At 39.6% G+C, this 19,979-nt stretch overlaps 1 protein-coding gene across 4 annotated transcripts in view; it reads right to left on the reverse strand.

Moving 5' to 3' along the window:
* shprh (SNF2 histone linker PHD RING helicase) overlaps positions 1-19,979 on the reverse strand; it is a 61,501-nt gene that overhangs the window by 39,219 nt on the left and 2,303 nt on the right. For 3 of the 4 annotated variants that reach the window (XR_013547252.1, XM_078399047.1, XM_078399048.1), the window contains exons 3-12: positions 16,399-17,033; positions 13,903-14,032; positions 12,853-13,068; positions 11,104-11,182; positions 9,062-9,212; positions 8,155-8,260; positions 6,087-6,343; positions 4,233-4,940; positions 3,253-3,504; positions 1,483-1,561 (exon numbers count right to left, since the gene is read on the reverse strand). Coding sequence is in view for 3 of the 4 variants with exons in the window: in XM_078399047.1 (XP_078255173.1) it covers positions 1,483-1,561; positions 3,253-3,504; positions 4,233-4,940; positions 6,087-6,343; positions 8,155-8,260; positions 9,062-9,212; positions 11,104-11,182; positions 12,853-13,068; positions 13,903-14,032; positions 16,399-17,004 (2,584 nt within the window). In the remaining variant the exon portion in view is untranslated. Of the gene's footprint in view, positions 1-1,482; positions 1,562-3,252; positions 3,505-4,232; positions 4,941-6,086; positions 6,344-8,154; positions 8,261-9,061; positions 9,213-11,103; positions 11,183-12,852; positions 13,069-13,902; positions 14,033-16,398; positions 17,034-17,881; positions 18,122-19,979 lie in introns of those variants that run through there. The other variant, XM_078399049.1, reaches the window with a different exon arrangement.

The raw sequence follows: 19,979 nt of genomic DNA on the forward strand, positions 1-19,979 counted from the left end.
TGTACCTACACTCCTAGATCTCTCTGCTTGACAACACTCCCCAGAGCCCTACCATTCACTATGAAGGTCCAGCCATGGTTTGACTTCACAAAATTCCTTAGCCCACCTGCCCAACCGATCAAGGACCTATTGCAATTTTTGATAATCATCTTTGCCATCTATGATACCACCCACTTTTGTGTCATCTGCAAAATTGCTAATCATGCCTTGTACATTCTGATAGAATGTGCTTAACTGACAGAAAATGCCCGTCCAACACTGTTGGGAAGACCTAAGCATTGCATGGGAATAACATCATTCTGTGCTTCCCAACGCTGAAATTACAATGCTAATCCTTGCCTGGAAGGGGCCAATTGAATAACACTAAAACAATTTTGTGTGTCTGAATCTGTAGGCGAACACTATCAGTCATCCAGTGAGCTCTAACTATGAATGTTTTTCCTTTGTATTTGTTTGTTGATAAAATTAGGACGTGATTTTAAATGAAGAGTAAAAGCATGGATGAGAAATTGGCTAAAAGGCACAAAATAGTAGTTCATAGGTGTTCCCTGACTAGAGGGTGATAAAAAGCCTACACAAGGTTAGCATCCAGACTGTCAAATAAAAAAACCTGACATTTTTAAGAATGACATAGTTATATCTCAGTCGCAATGCACTAACTTGGGGTTGATGGGAACGTTAGTGGATAAACAGACAAATTCCAAATGGAATGGAAGGGATAGAATTTGATGAAAAATGAGAAAAGTGCATTTATACATGGTAACTTTATGGTAGAGATTAAATGATAGCAATATGGGTTGTGGGTGAAAGGACAGGAGGGTAATGGTGAAAGGGGATCCAATGGGGGGGGCACAAGGCCAGATACGCATTTCTGTGGCCACAGTCATGATTCCAGGATGGTATGTTGCCTCCTCTGTACCAGTGGCAAGGGAGTCTCTAAGCGGTTGTGTTGCATTCTTGGTGAGATTCAGATCTGCACATAAACAATCTTTACTTGTTGAACTCGAGCACAAACTGGAGAACGGGATCACCTGGGGCACTTACACAGAGCCTACCACATCAGTCACTTTACTGCACCGGCTTAAGTCATCTTACAGTTTCCAATAAACGTTGATGATAATTACTTATCAAGAATTATCTTATATCAAATTTACCTCATGACTGAACTTCTTGAAAGGCATAAGTCCTGTTGAGAATAAATTCTTCAGTCTCCTAACCCTTTGCACGACAAAACCTTTCATAATGCTGATTTCATCACTTAATCATGATATATCATTTTAATTTCCACAAATACCTAATTATAAGCATGCCATTCTCGTAAACAATTAATTAACTGTGGGTTCTGCAGATGTGCTCAACAATAATCACTCATTCTCTTTCTGTGTAAAAAGTAACCATTTGCAAAATACAACCTCTTATCTCCAATATAATTCCATTTAATAAAATAAATAGAAAAGAGCTTACTATCACAAAAAACAATACCTTCTAGGCCTCTTTGGACAGGTGTTCCTGTGACGCACCAACGATTGACGGCACTTAGTCGCAGACACATTTCTGCAGCCTGCAAGAAAATAAACAAAGGCAGAAAGAGGAACTCTGAGAATGACAAATCTTCATTTCCAAAAGGGAAGATACTGTATCTGGGTTTGGACACAAAATGCTGGAGTAACTCAGCGGGACAGGCAACATCTCTGGATAGATGAAATGGGTGACAGTTCGGCTCGAGACCCTTCTTCAGACTCTGAAGAAGGGTCTCAACTTGAAATGACACCCATTCCTTCTATCCAACGATGCTGCCTGTCCCACTGAGTTATTCCAGCATTTTGTGTCTATCTTCGGTGTAAACCAGCATCTGCAGTTCCTTCCTACACTGTATCTGGGTTTGTTCATTTCAAAAAATTCACACTAAAAATTGCTTTACATTCAAGAAAAAGAGACCTCAGAACATAAGAAATGTAATCAGGGATGGACCAAACTGTCCTTCGACAAAATCATGACAGATCCAATGACATAAAGATCTGCTTTGATCTTAGTAAATATTCTCACCTTATTCTTAAAACTAGTAATACAGAAGGTGTACAAAACACCAATATTTTCATCAGGAATGCAATGGCAAACAGTAACATTATATATTTTGTCTGTAATTGGATGTATAAACGGGTCCTTTTCAGAATGGCAGGCAGTGGAGAGTGAAGTGCCGCAAGGCTCGGTGCTGGGGCCGCAACTATTTACAATATATATTAATGATTTGGATGATGGAATTAGAAGTAACACTAGCATGTTTGCGGATGACACAAAGCTGGGTGGCAGTGTGAACTGCGAAGAGGATGTTAGGAGGTTGCAGGGTGACTTGGACAGGTTGAGTGAGTGGGCAGATGCGTGGCAGATGCAGTATAATGTAGATAAATGTGAGGTTATCCACTTTGGCGGCATAAATAAGGAGGCAGACTATTATCTCAATGGTGTCAGATTCGGTAAAGGAGAAGTGCAACGAGACCTTGGTGTCCTTGTACACCAGCCACTGAAAGTAAGCGTGCAGGTACAGCAGGCAGTGAAGAACGTTAATGGCATGTTGGCCTTCATAAGGAGAGGATTTGAGTACAGGAGCAAAGAAGTCCTTCTGCAGTTGTATGGGGCCCTGGGGAGACTACATCTGGAGTATTGTGTGCAGTTTTGGTCTCCTAATTTGAGGAAGGACGTCCTTGCTATTGAGGCAGTGCAGCGTAGTTCACAAGGTTAATCCCTGGGATGGAGGGACTGTCATATGAGGAAAAATTGGAAAGACTAGGCTTGTATTCACTGGAGTTTAGAAGAATGAGAGGGGATTTTATAGAGGCGTATAAAATTATAAAAGGACTAGGCAAGCTAGATGCAGGAAAAATGTTCCTAATGTTGGGGGAGTCCAGAACCAGGGGACACAGTCTAAGAATAAAGGGGAGGCCATTTAAAACTGAGGTGAGAAGAAACCTTCTCACCCAGAGAGTTGTGAATTTGTGGAATTCTCTACCACAGAAGGCAGTGGAGGCCAATTCACTGGATCAATTTAAAAGAGAGTTAGATAGAGCTCTAGGGGCTAGTGGAATCAAGGGATATGGGGAGAAGGCAGGCACAGGTGACTGATTATAGATGATCAGCCATGATCACAATGAATGGTGGTGCTGGCTCGAAGGGCCAAATGGCCTCCTCCTACACCTATTTTCCATGTTTCTATGTAATTCTTGCCAATAGTTTTTTTGCATTCTGTGGCCTTACCTTAGCAGTGGCACATTCAACCATTTGAGCCTCGTCCAGACATATCCTCCACCACTCCACTGCAACCAGTGGACTTGGAATGGCCATATAGCGTTTCTCTTTGCGTAATCGACGTCCATCGTCACTGTTACTATGAGGTATGTCAACGTAATTCAGCTCTGTTCGAAGTACATCATATGTCGTGATAACTATCTCATACCCTGCTAGTACATGAGGTTGTATAAAACCGTGTTTCTTCACACCTTGGTAGACCTGTGGAGGACAAATGATGGAAACTGGATTTGTTAATGAAGATACAAGGAATTGCAGATTTTGGATCTTGAGCAAAGCACAATGTGCTGGAAGAACTCAGCAGCTGGCAACATTAGTGCAGGGAATGGACAAGCAACATTTCCTATTCCTTTGGTCAGTTTAAGCCATAGGTTTTGGATGCCCAATTTTTTTTGCCTACACCAATCTGGCAATTGGTTCTGATCTGAAGAAGGGTCCCGAGCTGAAACATCACCTATCCATTTACTCCAGAGATGCTACCTGCCTGCTGAGTTATTCCAGCATTTTGTGTCTATCTTTGGCAATTGGTTCCACAGCAAGCACATTCATTCTCTCTAAAGATGCTGCCTGACCTGCTAAGTTCCTCCAGCAGTTCACATTTTGCAATTGAAAAAGCTGTCCTAAAAAATTAAAGTAGCTTAAATTGTCAAAACAACTAATTAAACTATTAGGTAAAATAATGTAAAAGACTCATATATCTTAAAATGAACTAATTATACAGCTAATTTAATTAACTCTAGATATTTATGTCACATATGCTTGTTGAGAATCATATTAATATAGTCATTTAGGCGTGGTAGCGGATCCACAACAGAAGAAGGGGCTAGTGCTGGGAATGAGCGAAAAAGAACAAAGTGCTAAATGTTTATGCAAAAATGTTTTTGAAATTTGCACAATCTTGAATTCCATCTTTCTGTAGTTTTCCTTACCAGAATGGAAATGGAAGATGATCTCACATGTCTGTTGATTTCATCCACCCATTGGTGGCAGATGGAACTAGGAGAGATAATGAGGGTTGCAGATGTGGACACAGGTTTCATCGTGACCAGGCAGTGAGGGCAGTAGAATGGCCTGGTCTTTAAGTCATCTTCCTTGTAATTAACACAAGTGGCATGCTGCCACAAATCGCACTTCAGGCACTGCACCCGTGCTTTATAATCAGTCAGTCCGCTTTCACCACATATGCACTCAAAATGACACTTTGACTTGCTGTAGGGAGAAGCCGTTTTAGCCGAATGCGTTGTGCTCCTGTTTTCTTGAGAATCTCCCTGGAGGACATCTGGGAGACTGTTATCATTCACAGGCAGCGTTACCGAGGTAAAGCAACTTTCTCTTATTTCACCAACTTCTTTATTTTCTACAATCTCTTGTTCAGGTGACAGAAAATCTAACCCTCTGTTGTGAATCTCCTCCTCTTTTGGATCAGATTCCTGTGATAGTTCTGGTGGCTGTACTGCATTCTTACATGGTTCAGTTTCATTACAATTATTCTTTTCATTTTCCGAAAGGCACTCAAGTGAATCATGTACTGGTGGTTTGTCAGTGTCTGCAATATTCACAGCTGGATCTGCTTCTTCCGTTTTTATCTCCTCGCCGTTATTTACGACAATAGACATGGTGTTTTTCCCAGGGCTGACCTTGTAAGCAAAAATAATATGGTATTGTAAATTAGTGCACAATTAACATGTTTCATTCATAGAAGTTAGTAAATTCTGCTGAAAACGTGTTTTTCAAATTAAACTTTTTGCAAAAAAAATCCTCATCACATTTATCTATTCTATTCCCATCCCTCTCTCCTCTTCCTCAATATATTTATCCAATCTAATCCTCAGTCTTTATATTGTTTCTGCATCAACCACTGATTATAGAAATGAATATTATAGCCTTATAACATCCTGTTTAAAGATATTTTTTAAATCCCTTTCTGTAATTCTGACATTTTATGCCCCCCTTATTCTAGGTTTAAAACTCATCCTGAGACAGAAGCTTGAAGTCATAAGTTATTATATAAATATGTAATTAAAAGCTGCTATCATTAATGCTGAATACTCTTAAAAGCCCACCTAGTTCACTCATACTCTTCACGAAGGAAAATCAGTCATCTTCTCCAGTTTGGCCTATATGTGACCAGACTTGATAATGCACTTGACTCTTAACTGGTCCTCAGTTCAAGGACGATTATAGATGGATAGTAAAGGGCAGCATTACCAACATAATAAATATATATTTTAAATACCTGCACCACGTGGACCTTTCCCTATGGCTTCAGTCTCTCTTTATCTTTTCATTACATACTGCCAATGTGACATCAAACATCTCAATTACCCTATGTACTATCATTTAAATCCTTTGAATTTCCAACACTCCATTCTGTAATGAAATCACCAACATTGTCATCCTGACAAAGGAGATGCTGTTTTTGTTTTAAGTGAACTGACCTCTACCTTGTAGGGGCTGATTTCTCTGACACCACCACAGGCCAACTGGACCATCACTTATCTGGGCTTCCTTTTGAGCAAACTATTATTTCTCTTTGAGGATCATACCTTATACAACTGATATTCATTTCCTGTAAAATTTCCTGTAAAATTTAATAGCTCAGGCAGAACAACAAGCACAATCTTGAAGGAAATTACTATTCCCGAGTTCCAAGGTAAAAAGATTAACTGTAATAAATGAACAGTAACTTCCCTTACAAGTGAATACTTTGATAGAAGAAATTACTGTGGAAGTAAACATGGCTTGAAAAAATAATCATTTCAGCAAGACGGAACAGTTAATACCTGCTTTTCCATTCCCTTTCTTTTTATTTGTTCCTTGTAATTCTTTCCAATAATAAAGGAACCAGCCAAGCCATGACCTTTAACCTGTTTGATCACTTGCTCTGCAATAAGTTTGGCTAAGATTTTCTTGATGAGATGGCGATTCCGCTGAATGTCATACTTGTAGGTAGCAGTGATGTATTTATAAATTGCACTGACTGAGGTTGACTTCCTTACATTCATTTCCCTTATAGCAGTAATTAGCATCACTCGAAGACCTGCGTATAAAATAAAAGAATTGTGATCAATCACACTACCATTAATTCACCTTTCGAGGCAATCTTTCAATTGTTCCAAGTTTAATCTTCCTTGGATTCTTATCTCTCCATGACCTCATCCTTCCTCTCGTCTCAACCAGTTGAGATTTCTGTCCAAAACCCCCTATAATCTCTCCACTTTCTTCATCAAGACACTCTTAATGCCATCTCTGATAAAGCTTTTAGACGCTAGCCCCTATATTTCCATATACGTTTTACTGCCAAATATTTGTTTGACATTAATTCTGTGAGGCACCAAACTTTGTAAAGTTAACACAAGTTGTTGGTTGATTTGAATGGTTCTTTCCAACACAACTGGAAAAAGCTTCATCATTTCAGTGTTTAGGTAGCTGCCACAGAACCACTGTGCAAAGAGTGTTAGGCTGAAAGAGGTGGAAGCTAAGATATAGGAAACCAAGGAGTTTGGAATCCTGAAAATGTCTAAGTAAGTCCAAAGAGAGATGGGATTCAGATGTTTTGAGATCCTAGAAAGTTTTGGAAAAATGGAGGCTAAGATCATTAAAGGAGACAAGTCTACCAAGCGTTAGAGAGTGTTAGTAGAGGGAAATTGATTAGGTCTCTGTTCCTTCTACTAACACTCTCATCAGCCTGGCGAAACTTGTCATCATCCTCAAAAACATCTTCTTTGAATTTCTTTAGGTTAAACGTATTGCCACGGGCACTTGCATGTGTTATTTTTGTAAGCCAGCATCTGCGTTTCCTTGTGTCTACAATCATGGATGTAAAGTCATTTAAGAGTAGATGAAATTAGTTGATACCAGGATACAATCTTCACAAACCTCTGCATCAAGTCCTGGAATGGGGAATCTGTAGAATTCTTTGCCACAGAAGGCTGTGAAGGCCAAGTCAATGGATATTTTTAAGGCAGAGATAGATAAATTCTTGATTAGTACAGGTTTCAGGGGTTATGGGGAGAATGCAGGAGACTGGGGTTAGGAGGGAGAGATAGATCAGCCATGATTGAATGGCAGAGTAGATTTAATGGGCCAAATGGCCTATATTCTGCTCCTATCACTTAAGAACTAAAAAATTCACAAGTATTTTCTCTTGTGCTAGATATGACTACCTAGTGCTGTCTTTTCTCCTTGATATTGACTGGCCAATCTCACCCCAGTTCTTTCATTTCCTACCATATACTGCCTTGACATCAAGGGCAATCACTGTCAATGTTTTGTTCATATTTAGAGAAAGAATGCAATCAGGTTGGGTCCCAATTGTGAATTAAGAGGGCTTCAGGTCAGTTCAATGGTTGGAGGAAATCTCAGATAGAGGCAAGGCATTCCTCAAAATCTTCATTATACCTGAATGCCAGTTGTGTTAAAGGCAGCCAATATTCCAGCCCAAAACCAGAGGAAATATTTGCTAGTAATAAGCAGAAGTGGTTTTGCCAAAGGAAGTAGTTGAGACGGGTACTATATCAGCATTTAAAAGACCTTTGGACAGATACCTGGACAGGAAAAGTTTGGAGGGATAAGGACCAAGCACGGGCAAATGAGACTAGCCTAGATGGGGCATCCTAGTGGGCATGGACGAGTTGTGCCAAATGGCCTATTTCTATGCTACATGACTCCACGACTCTTTAGGGATGGTAAACTTCACCAGTACTGTTTCAAATTTTCTGTCCATTACAATAAACTGGCAACAGATGATGCATATTGTGCCTCCCATGTATGATTTACAGTCAATAAGTAGACATTTCACCAGAGGCTTTCATTATCAATCTGCTACATGATATCAAAGGGTGTACTTACTAGGATAGGTCACCTTTTCCTTGGATTTGATTTCATTTTTCTTCTCACTTGTTCTGCAAGATGCAGTAGGCACTAAAGGTGGGATGTAGTAGTTTGTCGATTTTCCCTAGTAATATAGGAACATGATCAGTGAAGGTTTGACTGCAATAATTTATTTCCAATCTTAATCATCTAAGTCAGAAATGTCAATTTTTATAGCTATCCATATTGTATTGCTTTATATACACTTTGTTATATTTCTTTCATTTCAATGAATATTCACCATAACATGACCCATAATTAAACTAATGGGATATATAATGAATCCTGTCAATAACGAATACCGTAGTTTGAAACATTTTATTTATATTATTGCGAGCATAAAATATGCTTTAAAAATATGTGGGTGAATTTGGATAAGTGAGGTCATTCGGAACATGGTGAATCTGCTGATTCTCCTAAATCTGGTGAGACACAGCCACTGATCAACCAGCATGACAACATAACTGCCCGATTGTTTTGTATGAATTGGCAAATATAAACAGCTGATACATCAGGCAAATTGCTCATCTACCTTTTGTGCAATATGTGCTGAGGAAATTCCATATCTGAGAAATCACAACTGAAATCTGATGCAATGGGACCCATCATTCCATTATTCAAATTACCAATTTGGGATGCACAAGAATTTAGAGACATTGTTAGAGATTGTTAGCTTTTTCAGATCCCAACGTTTTTTTATAGAACTTTACAAATTCATGTTTGCCTTTCAGCACAACTATAGTAAATAGATTAATGTCTGGTAGTACTGCCAACACTGATCAGGAAGTTTGTTTATTGCAATTGGGAGGAGACTAATCTTTAATGACTGCAGACTCCAGGATTATCAAACCTAGCATCCATAGGAAGTTTAAATGATGGACTGTACCTCTGGGAATGATAGTGTGTCTTGCTTGATGTCTTTACACCTATGTGTCAATATTAGTGCCAGCATCTCCACTGTTTTACCCAGACCCATCTCGTCTGCCAGGATCCCACCAGGCCATTCAGTACTTGACAGAGGGCAGTCACGGATAATGCTAAAAACATTTTAGAATAAAAAAGGAGCATGTGAGGAATACAGCATTTATTTGATCATAATGTTAATAATAGTCCAAGGTTATGTTCAATACAGTCAGAAGCACTATATCATGTAATGAAGAAGGTATTGTCCTATGACTGACAATGTTATCTGGATCAGTTTCTTATATATCTAACCTATATTCTAATTTGAATAAACAGACACAGTCAGAGATCAATTGGAAATTATCTGAGATTTGGCTTGGAAACTGATTTTGGATTCAATTGTGCTCCTCTGTTTTAGGTTGCACTAATAATAATTAGACTTTGTGACTTGGAAAGTTGTCACATTAGCTGGACTATCTGAGATTGATTGGGATCCAAAAGGACAAGATTCCCAACAAAAGGAGATTCAGTAAGATGAGCAACTTCTATATATTTGATTTCGTCTCGATTATTTTTTACTTGAATAGACCAGAGGTAAAAAACGAACTAAAAATATATAAAATTGAAATTAAAAAACAGCAATCGTAACAATTGAGAAAGTCACCTGATGCACAGATGGATGAGAGCATAAGCTGTAAATAAAAACTAAGAAAATTATGGTGTTTTAGAGTGGGAGATAAAGTGAAAGCGAGAAAAAAAATCAATAAACCTTTGAAATCCTCAGGATGTCCAAAGTGATTTATAGTCAAGTGAAGCACTTATTAGAAACATCATCACTGTTAATAAAGAGACTGCTGGGCAGGTAATTAATATGCAGCAAAGGAGCACATAGTGCAACGGGACTGAAACAACTAGCAGTGTTTCAGTGACATTGATAAATGACTCCAAAGAAATTGTCAAAATACGTGTTCTTTTTCTGAAATAGCAACATGGTCTGATTTTTTAAGTAAACACTTATAATGACACAGAATATTTGGCCCACTTGTGTCCAAGTTGTGTCCCAGTTGGCTTCCTCTTATTGCCCTAAAGCCCTGTACCCTTTTCTGTGTCAAATATGCCCATCAACTCCCATGGTTTTTTTTTTGCTGATGGGAAAATTTGGGACAATAATCCTCTCTCCTGTGTCTACTGATCACCTACCATGCTTTGTCCTGCCTCTTCTCTATCCCAGTCGTCCCCCCCCCCCCCCCCCCCCCCCAATAATCAGTCTGAAGAAGGATTTTGACTTGAAACATCACCTATATATGTTCTCCAAAGAGAACATATATAGCCTGATCTGCTGAGTTACTCCAGCACTGTTTCCTTTTTGGTTTCTACAAGAGAACATGCAAACTCTACACATACAGAACTTAACGTCAGGCTCAACCCGGGCCACAGACCTGTGAGGCAGCTGTAATTGTGTGTCTTGTGTTCTTTATTGTTTACTGCCGGACCCTGACGTGAGAGGAAGCTGGCGCTATTTGTTCGCCGCTTCTCCGTCAGGACAAATCTTTTGTTCGTTTGTTTGTTTTTATGTCTTGACTGTTTTGTAAAGCGTCTTTGAGTATTTTGAAAAGCGCTATATAAAATAAATGTTTATTATTATTATTATTATTACTAAATGTTTTGCGACTGCCTCTGAGAGCTCAGAAAGTGGCTTCGTAAGGTTTCATCTGAGAGTTGGCTCCACTCTGACAGTGTAGCTAACTTTCAGAACTGCAGTGTAGACTAAGCCTCAGGGTTCTGGATAGAGAATGTAACAGAAATACAGGTAGAGTGCAATAAAGTGCAATGATGTTACAGAAGGCATTAAGAAGTAGGATGCAGTGAGGCCCCACCTGAACCCTAATCTTAATATAAAATACTATCCGTGATAGATTTATTACAGTAACAAAGCCCACAAAAGAACTCTATCTCAACTACCAACACTCCAAAACAATGACATTTAGCTTCAAACCATATCAAAAGGACCAAAAATATACCCACCAGCCAGTGTAGGGGTTGTAATATAATTTCTTCTCATCTTTAGTGGTGAATTCCTTCCAAAACAAGTGTAGGGCAATTTCTGCATGGAAACAATTGCAGGTTTTTAATCCACATCATTACACTGATAGAGCTGCATGGCAAAAAACAAGTACATTAGAACCCATGGGTGTTCTCACTTCCACTATTATCTCCAGAAATTCCCAGATTCAACCTTTCCATATTAAGCTTGCAAAACTGCACAATGCAGTTACTCAGGCAGGTGGATGTGCATCTTCTGCTCACTCGTTTAGTGGTGTTGTATGTACTTTAAGTGCATTACAGAAAGGCAATAAGGTCAGTCAACAGAAGCTGACCAACCTTTACGCAATTTAGTTCCTATTTGAGTGACAAGACATTGAGGGCTTATTGAGCCCAGACGACAACATTCAGATTCTTGAGATCACCCATAGCTCTTGGAATAACTTCCTATCCCAATACCAGTGGTGCATACACTGGTAGTATCAAAGACATAAGGATAAGGTGTATTGCCTTGAGTCGGCCTTTGACTTTCTAGTACTCCAGTGAAGCGCAATGCAGGCCACAGGAAACTTCTGGGAAAGGGTTGTTATGTCCACCTGGCCTGGCCTCCCTATTTCTGGTACTTTACCAGATTTACCACAGACATCACAAATTTGCAGTTTCTCCATGGCACTAGTTGATGATCATTATAGCTCCGTTTGTCTTATGTCAAAATCACTTCATCCCTGTCATTACCTTCTGCTTTCCACTTTAGCAGTTTCCTTGTGTGCACATGCACTCCCTTACCCTCCTTAACTTTATTGCTTTTCAATTACCATTCAAATGTCTCAGACAAAATACAATCAAATTGAAACAGGCTGACACTCAGTGAAGCTGATGCTCAGAGAGGCTGAACAAGTTGGGGGTCTCCATTCTATGGAGCTCAGAAGAAAGAGGAAGCATTAAAAAGCAGATGTTTTCACAAGTCTGAAAGTGTTGGATGAGGGACCATAGTTGCGAGATAAGGAGCCAGTAATTGAAATCAGAGATGTGTATAAAGTTCTTTTCTCAAGTTAGTGAATCTATGAAATTCCCAATGACAGAGAGTCGTGGAGCTTGGTTTCTTGGAAATATTTAAATGGAGGTAGATACATTTTTGAAAGACTGGAAGTTATGGGCAGAGAGGATGGCTCAGAGGATGAGTTGAGGCGAGCATAAAACACACCTGATCATACTGAATTCTGGGCAGGCTTGAAGAATGTAGCTATTCCTACTCCTATTTTCTTGTGTTCTTATGTGTTCTGCACTATGGTGACAATAACTATAGTAGTGATGAAGAATGATGTTTTATAGAAGATGTTTCCATAGAAAGTTCTGTTTCCATAGAAACATAGAACTTTATACACATCTCTGATTTCCATAGAAACATAGAAAACAGGTGCAGGAGGTGGCCATTTGGCCCTTTGAGCCAGCACCGCCATTCATTGTGATCATGGCTGATCATCCACAATCAGTAACCTGTGCCTGCCTTCTCCCCATATCCCTTGATTCCACTAGCGCCTGGAGCTCTAATTACTGACAATTGAGAATAAGGCTAAAACTACAGATCTTGCATTGGTCGTTAATAAATCTAGTACAAACTCCTTGCCTCAATAAATCAAATTTGGAACTCTACCACATTGAGTTTCCAGGTCAATAAGGTGGATTCATCTAATCTTCATGAGTGTTATGCAGCATCTATTTCAAACTTACCATCAGAGGGAGGATTAACAAAGTAATGTTCTTTCTGCAGCATCCAATTGACAGCCTGACACTGATATGGTCTGAGTGTTGGAACAAGCAGAGTGTGCTGAACCTTCTCATTACAGAGAACTTCCCGCTGATGCGCATGACGTACAAAGTCATATAGCTCTTCTACATTCTCCCTTTCTAGCTCTTTATTAGCTTCTTCAACGACGTTAGATACATCTGGATTAAAAGGTACAGCGAAAAAGATGAATTTATGGTTTAGAATCATTAAGAAAATGTCTATCACAAAAAGAGGTGAACACAGATTTAATGTTTTTTAAACCTACAGTAAATTTCAGATATTTTCCTTTTTAACGAATAAAGTTCTTCATATTCTTTCTTCAATGTTCAGTCTTTGCAATGACTATCTTACTTAGTAAGCATAATTTTGGAATTAGGATAACTAACACTGAACAGTAATCTAAATTAAACATTTGCACATTGATGTAAACTAATAAATGAGCTCACTGTTGCTCTTTTGAAGAAGGGTGGGATGAAAAACAGCAACAAAGATCTGGAGTATTCCACAGATAAAGGATATTACCAAAAGAACTGGTTTTCCATGTAAGATGCATATAGAAGATCATTTGTGTGTTCGGGAGCTAGTCTATAGATGCCGGCCAATATTTATCCACCAATTAACAACATTAAAATCGAAAAAAGCAAAATACAGTGAAATGCGAAATAAAACAGAAAATGCTAGAAATACTCAGCACAGGCAGCATCTGTAGAATGAATACAGAATTATTGTTTCTTATCCATAACTTTGCATTGGAACTGAAGAAAATTAGATAAAATATGTTCCAAATTAATGAGAAAGGTCTGTTGATGGGGAAAGTATAAATTATGATGTCAGTGATAAGGTGAAAGGAAGGATCTAAAGACGGTGTCGGACCTGCTGAGTATTTTCACAATTTTCTGCTTATTACAGATTTCTAGCAGAGGCAAATGTTTGCTTTATAATAGTTCACAAGCTGCCTTGATTATATCTTCAATTTACAATGAACATTGTACCTGGAGCAGCTAAGTCATAAAAATATTCCATGAGTTTCTGAATCAACATATTTGTCTTTTTCATTCTGCTGCTTCCTTCACTCAGGTCCTCTGGTTTTCCTAAACCAGACTCAAGAAGATATACACCCACCTACAGTGTAAAACAAACAAGTCAAGCTTAAATAGACAACTACGACATTTGGCAAAAGAAAGGCAAAAGATAAACTCTAAACTCAAATCTTCACTGAATCTTCAGGGACCACATTATAGGAAGATGTCAAGGCCATGCAGCAGATGCAGACAAATTTACTTGAATGCTATAAAGGAGAAGGATTCCACTTCATAAAGCAACTAAAAAATTATGTTTGATTTCCTTATAGAAGAGAAGAATAAACAAAGTTTTGATGGAGACGTTCAAAACAAGAGACTTCATGCATTCTACATGAAAACTTTTTTTCCAAGTGACGCTTTCCATTGCTAAACCCCAGTTTCTTGGTTGAATGAAAACTACAATTTTACAAATAATCCATCCCCTTCTAGTTGCTACCAAGTCATTTGCCATTCCTCTATGCCCCACTACCTAACCTAGACCCCACCTTGCCTAGCAACTACAGACCCATTTCCAAACTGCCATTCCTGTCAAAAGTCCTTGAAAAGGCAATTCTAAACCAATTAGTGCCCTACCTACACCAAAACACCATCCTGGAAAGTTTCCAGTCAGGTTTCAGAGCCCACCACAGCACAGAGTCTGCCTTGTTGAAGGTACACAACGACCTGCTTCTCGCCATCGACACCGGCGACTGTGCAATCCTGCTCCTTCTCGACCTCAGCGCAGCGTTTGATACAGTGGACCACACCATCCTTATTGACCGTCTCCGGTACGCGGTTGGCATTGATGGCACTGCCCTGAGCTGGTTCGCTTCGTACCTCAAAGATAGGAGTTTCGCCATCAACATAGGCAGTTATTCCTCTGCTCCAGCTAGCCTCTCCTGCGGTGTTCCACAAGGCTCCATCCTAGGCCCCATTCTCTTCTCTCTATACATGCTCCCCCTTGGCCAAATCATTCAAAGGCACGGCATTTCTTTCCACTGCTATGCCGATGACACTCAGCTTTACCTCCCCCTGAAACCCAACAACCAGTCAAATTTAAACAGCCTCTTACACTGCCTTGAGGACATAAAATGTTGGATGGCACAGAACTTCCTCCAATTAAATGAGAGCAAGTCTGAGGTCATCCTATTCGGCTCCCCCGACTCCATCAAATTGATAACAGGCAGTCTTGGAAGTCTATCCTGCCTAGTCAAACCGCATGTCAAAAACCTCGGCATGATATTTGACTCTGCATTAAAATTTGATAAGCAAGTCAACGCTGTGGTAAAAGCCAGCTTCTTCCAACTTCGAACCATAGCTAAAATCAAACCTTTCCTCCAATTCGACGACACAGAAAAAATCATTCACGCTTTCATTTCCTCCCGCCTAGACTACTGCAACTCCCTATACACTGGGATCAGCCAATCTTCCCTGTCCCGCCTGCAACTGGTCCAAAACGCCGCAGCGAGACTCCTGACGGGTACCCGTAAAAGGGACCACATCACCCCGATTCTGGCCTCTCTCCACTGGCTCCCTGTACGGTACAGAATCAACTTCAAGCTCCTCCTATTCACGTATAAAGCCCTAAATGGACACTCCCTCCCCCTACATCAAAAATCTTCTAACCCCCCTCTCTAACTCCAGGTCCCTCAGGTCGGCCAACTTGGGGCTACTCACTATCCCGCGGTCTAGGCTTAAGCTCAGGGGTGACCGCGCTTTTGCGGTTGCAGCTCCTAGACTGTGGAACAGCATCCCTCTCCCCATCAGAACTGCCCCCTCCATCGACTCCTTTAAGTCCAGGCTCAAAACCTATTTCTACTCCCTAGCGTTTGAGGCTCATTGAGGAGGCGCTGTGAACTGTTTGCGTGCTGCTGTATGTTTCTTTTTTTTTTCCATTGAAACCTAATCAGATGTACAGCACTTTGGTCAACGTGGGTTGTTTTTAAATGTGCTATACAAATAAAATTGACTTGACTTGACTTGACATCAATAGGGCAAAATATATTACAACCATTATGACAGTGCCAGGAAATGGACATGTTCAACAAGCACTTTAGCCAAATGGAGAAAAGAAATAAGCCCAATATTACCCACACTTTGACGACAAGCAAGGGCAATGAAAACACAGCACTATAGACATAGAGAGGATTGTAAAGGTGGGAGTAATCACTTCAGCACCGTCAGCCAGAAGATTTAACAAAATACAGAATACACAAACAATTTAACAAAATTCAGAATAATTTTGCAATATGATAGGACATAATTTCTTACGTTATTATTATGTAATTGGAGAGAAAGCCTTTGCACAATATGATTACAGTGCAAGAAGAGCAGGAAGTAAACAACCGAAAAGGAGGAAAAAGAAACAGCTAGTCAGGGGGATTAATGGTTAAGTCAAAGTTGACAATATATTGGAAAGATGAATACCTTCAAAGTTTGACAATCTTCAATATTCTTTTGGAACAATCTGAGCACTTGCTTTCTTTGAAGCCACAATATATCCTCCAGTACTGTAAAAGGGAATGAGCTTCTTACAGAGCCAATCACTTCTTCGTGGCAATCACTCTCAGAGTCATCACTTTCCTTAGTGACTGAGATTTGCAACAAACTATCGTTACTAGTCTTTGACAAGCAAAGACAGAGAGACAAAATATTATCTGGAAATACTTGGCCTTCTGGAAGATGGAGGATGAACTCATCTAGCTGTGCACACCATTCTTTGTCCTGATGACATGGGGAGATGGTGAGACTGGGATGGGCAGAGCTGCTTGACAGGAAAGATCCCCCTTCATCCTCAGTCTCGGTCACGCTGGAGACATTTGGTGATTCATTCAGTTTCAAACTGCTCACCAGGAGCGACCCTGCATCTCCCTGCACTGAGAAACCTGAGCCTGCAGCCAATGGATTGTTGCTGCTATCCGTTACAGCAAGTGGTTGAAGCTGCTTCAAGTCATCACACATGTTCCAACTCAGTCTTTTCTTTGCCTCCTCATCTACCCGTGTGGGGGCTGCGCGTTTTCTTCTGTTGTTCATTGTACTGTAAATGTAGGGCAAGTTTGCAGCTGTAACAAAGAACATGAATAAATTTCTCAGTGAAAATCTTGTCTCATTATTGTTTTCAATGCAGCAAAAGGAACAGACCATTCAGTCCCCACAATCCATTCCACTGTTCAATTAGATCATGGCTGGTTGTTATCTTGACTCCAACTTGGCTGCATAATCCACACCCCCCTTTCCTAACAAAAATCTAACACTACTCCAAAATGTTAACATTCATTAACAAAAACACAGATCATCTCAAAAATTCCTTGAATTGCCAAACATGTTTTTAAAAATTACAATATAGAAACAAACCAGCTACCCCATTGGTCTGTGCTTGCTGTGTATCTTACATGCCAATTATCTTGTACCCCTCTATATCCGTCACACCCCTCCAGAGCTAAATCCATCATCATAACTTTCTTCTTATACATGCTTTTATCCATCTTTTTCCTCAAAGTATTTTTACCGCATATACTGCTCAGACGCATTTGATATTTCTATAAACTAAAATCAAAATCTTAATTCTTTACAATTGAAAATATGAACAAATCTTGAACTCTACCATGGACTGTCAATTTATGCTTTTGAAGGTAAGACCCAGGCTCAACACATAATTCCAAATGCAGTGTAATTAAGCTGTAGCAAAAGAGTTTAGTTTACTTTGTTGTCACGTGTACCAAGGTACAATGAAAAGATTTCTGTTGTTTGCTAACCAGTCAGTGGAAAGACTATACATGACTATGTCCACTACATCATAGACACAAGTAGACAAAACCAGAAACTCTGAGCAGATCGGGCAACATCTGTGGAGAAACACTCCGCATTTCATAGCAATGACCCTTCACTTCATCTGACAGATCAGACTGACCTCTGAATTTAAATAAAACAGAATGATCCTTTTTGATGCAAAATTAATGACTTAGAATCATGCCATCGCTATATTTTCCCTTTGTTTGTAACTTTATGCTCCAGTCTTCTGGGCAGTCACGGTGACGCAGAGGTAGAGTTGCTGCCTTACAGCGAATGCAGCGCTGGAGACCCTGGTTCGATCCTGACTACGGATGCTGTCTGTACGGAGTTTGTACGTATTCCCCGTGATCTGCGTGGGTTTTCTCCGAGATCTTCGGTTTCCTCCCACACTCCAAAGACGTACAGGTATGTAGGTTAATTGGCTTGGTAAATATAAAAATTGTTCCTAGTGGGTGTAAGATAGTGTTAATCAGGATCGCTGGTCGGCACCGACCCGGTGGGCCGAAGGGCCTGTTTCCGTGCTGTATCTCTAAAACTAAAAACTAAAACTAATCTACTTACTGCACCATTGCCAATGACAAACTTGGATTCACGCCTCTCTATTGTGCTATCTAGTTCATCAATAATTCTAAATGGTGAGAGACGTGATAGTTGCATTCCTAAGAAATCCTACGTTATAGAAAATCAGGTTATAATTGACAGAATTGTGTTAGTATAAAAAATGGGGTATGGGGCTAGAGTATTTTTCCAACAGGATATTCAAAATAGTCTTTTTAATAGGTATCAGTTATTTTTTGTTATTGCAAGCTGAAAAAACAAAAGGCTGCATGCTACATTCCTTAATAGAATATCATTGCACAAGTGTCAATAGAAGCTATTGCTTGTCAGTTTCACTGGTCACCTACGGTGAAACTCACTGACTGTGTTTGTAAGAAACAATAGTATCTGATAGTGCAGGGAAATTACATGGAAATAGATTTTTTCCAACACTTGTTTTTCTGCGAAGTAACTTTTACGCGACTTTCTACTTCCCGACCAGAAAATAATAGCAGAAAATAACACAATAAAAATAGCGTTCCTCAAATCAGCAATCACAATATGTCCAATTTGTGTTGCAGAAACACATGTTATAGAAAAAATTACCTGCATGCAGGTTGCAAATAATTAGGAAAGTTATCTTTGATTGTTCGCGGAGAATACAATGTAAATGTAGGAGGTCATGTTTCAGTTGTACAAGACATTATGTGGAACCATAACTGGAGAACTGTGCATAGAATTGGTCTCCCAATTTAAGGAGGATGCTATTGCGCAGAGAACGGTCAGAACAGATTTACTAGACAAATACCTAGTTTGGGCAAAAAAAGACACAGTGCTGAAGTAACTCAGGCAGCATCTCTCGAGAACATGAACAGGTGATATTTTGAATCAGGGCCTGGATTGGGCAGGTTGCCTTATCAAGCAAGGTTGGGCAGACTACTGGAGTTTAGCAAAATGAGAGGGGACCATTAAAACATACATGATCCTTAGTAGTCCTAACAAGGAGGACCCAAGAGAATCATTAATCCTATGGGAGAATCTTGAATTGGGGACGGCATCAATATTTAAAAACGTGGGTTTGTCCATTTAAGACATGGATAAGACTCATTTCTTTCTCGTAGAAAGTTGCAAGTTTTTGGAACCCACTTTTGCAAAGGTTGAAGAAAGTTAAGGTTTTCAGGATTTTCGAGGCAGAGATAAATAGTTAAATACTTGCTAAGCAGGCAAGTGTAGGATTATGGTGGGTAGATGGGATGTTGAGGTCATAATCAGTTAAGCCGTGATTGTATGGAATGGCACTGCAGACTTGAGGGCCCAAAAGATCTACCCCAGCCCCTAATTCATTTGTTGACAGTGAATAGCTGAAGCTGCAGCATTGATTCTTAGGCACTGGTTCTAATCGTCGTGACTCTCTGGTGTATGATTAAACACCTCATATCAGTTTACACCTACTAATTCAAAATTATCTCCTGCACTGAAACAAAATAAATCTAATCAATTAAAATGCACACTACAAAAAATTAAAATGAAGAATAAGTGCCCAAAAGATATGAATCTAACAAATTTTAACCTGGAGAATTTTACACATGAAATAATTTAAGAAACTATCTCTCTTAATCCTGTAAAATTAAGCAATTCGTAATAAATTCAGGAACAAATAACAGCTTCAATAGTTTAAA

Source organism: Rhinoraja longicauda, chromosome 5 (assembly GCF_053455715.1).
Source record: "Rhinoraja longicauda isolate Sanriku21f chromosome 5, sRhiLon1.1, whole genome shotgun sequence".
NCBI classification, from domain to species: Eukaryota; Metazoa; Chordata; class Chondrichthyes; order Rajiformes; family Arhynchobatidae; genus Rhinoraja; species Rhinoraja longicauda.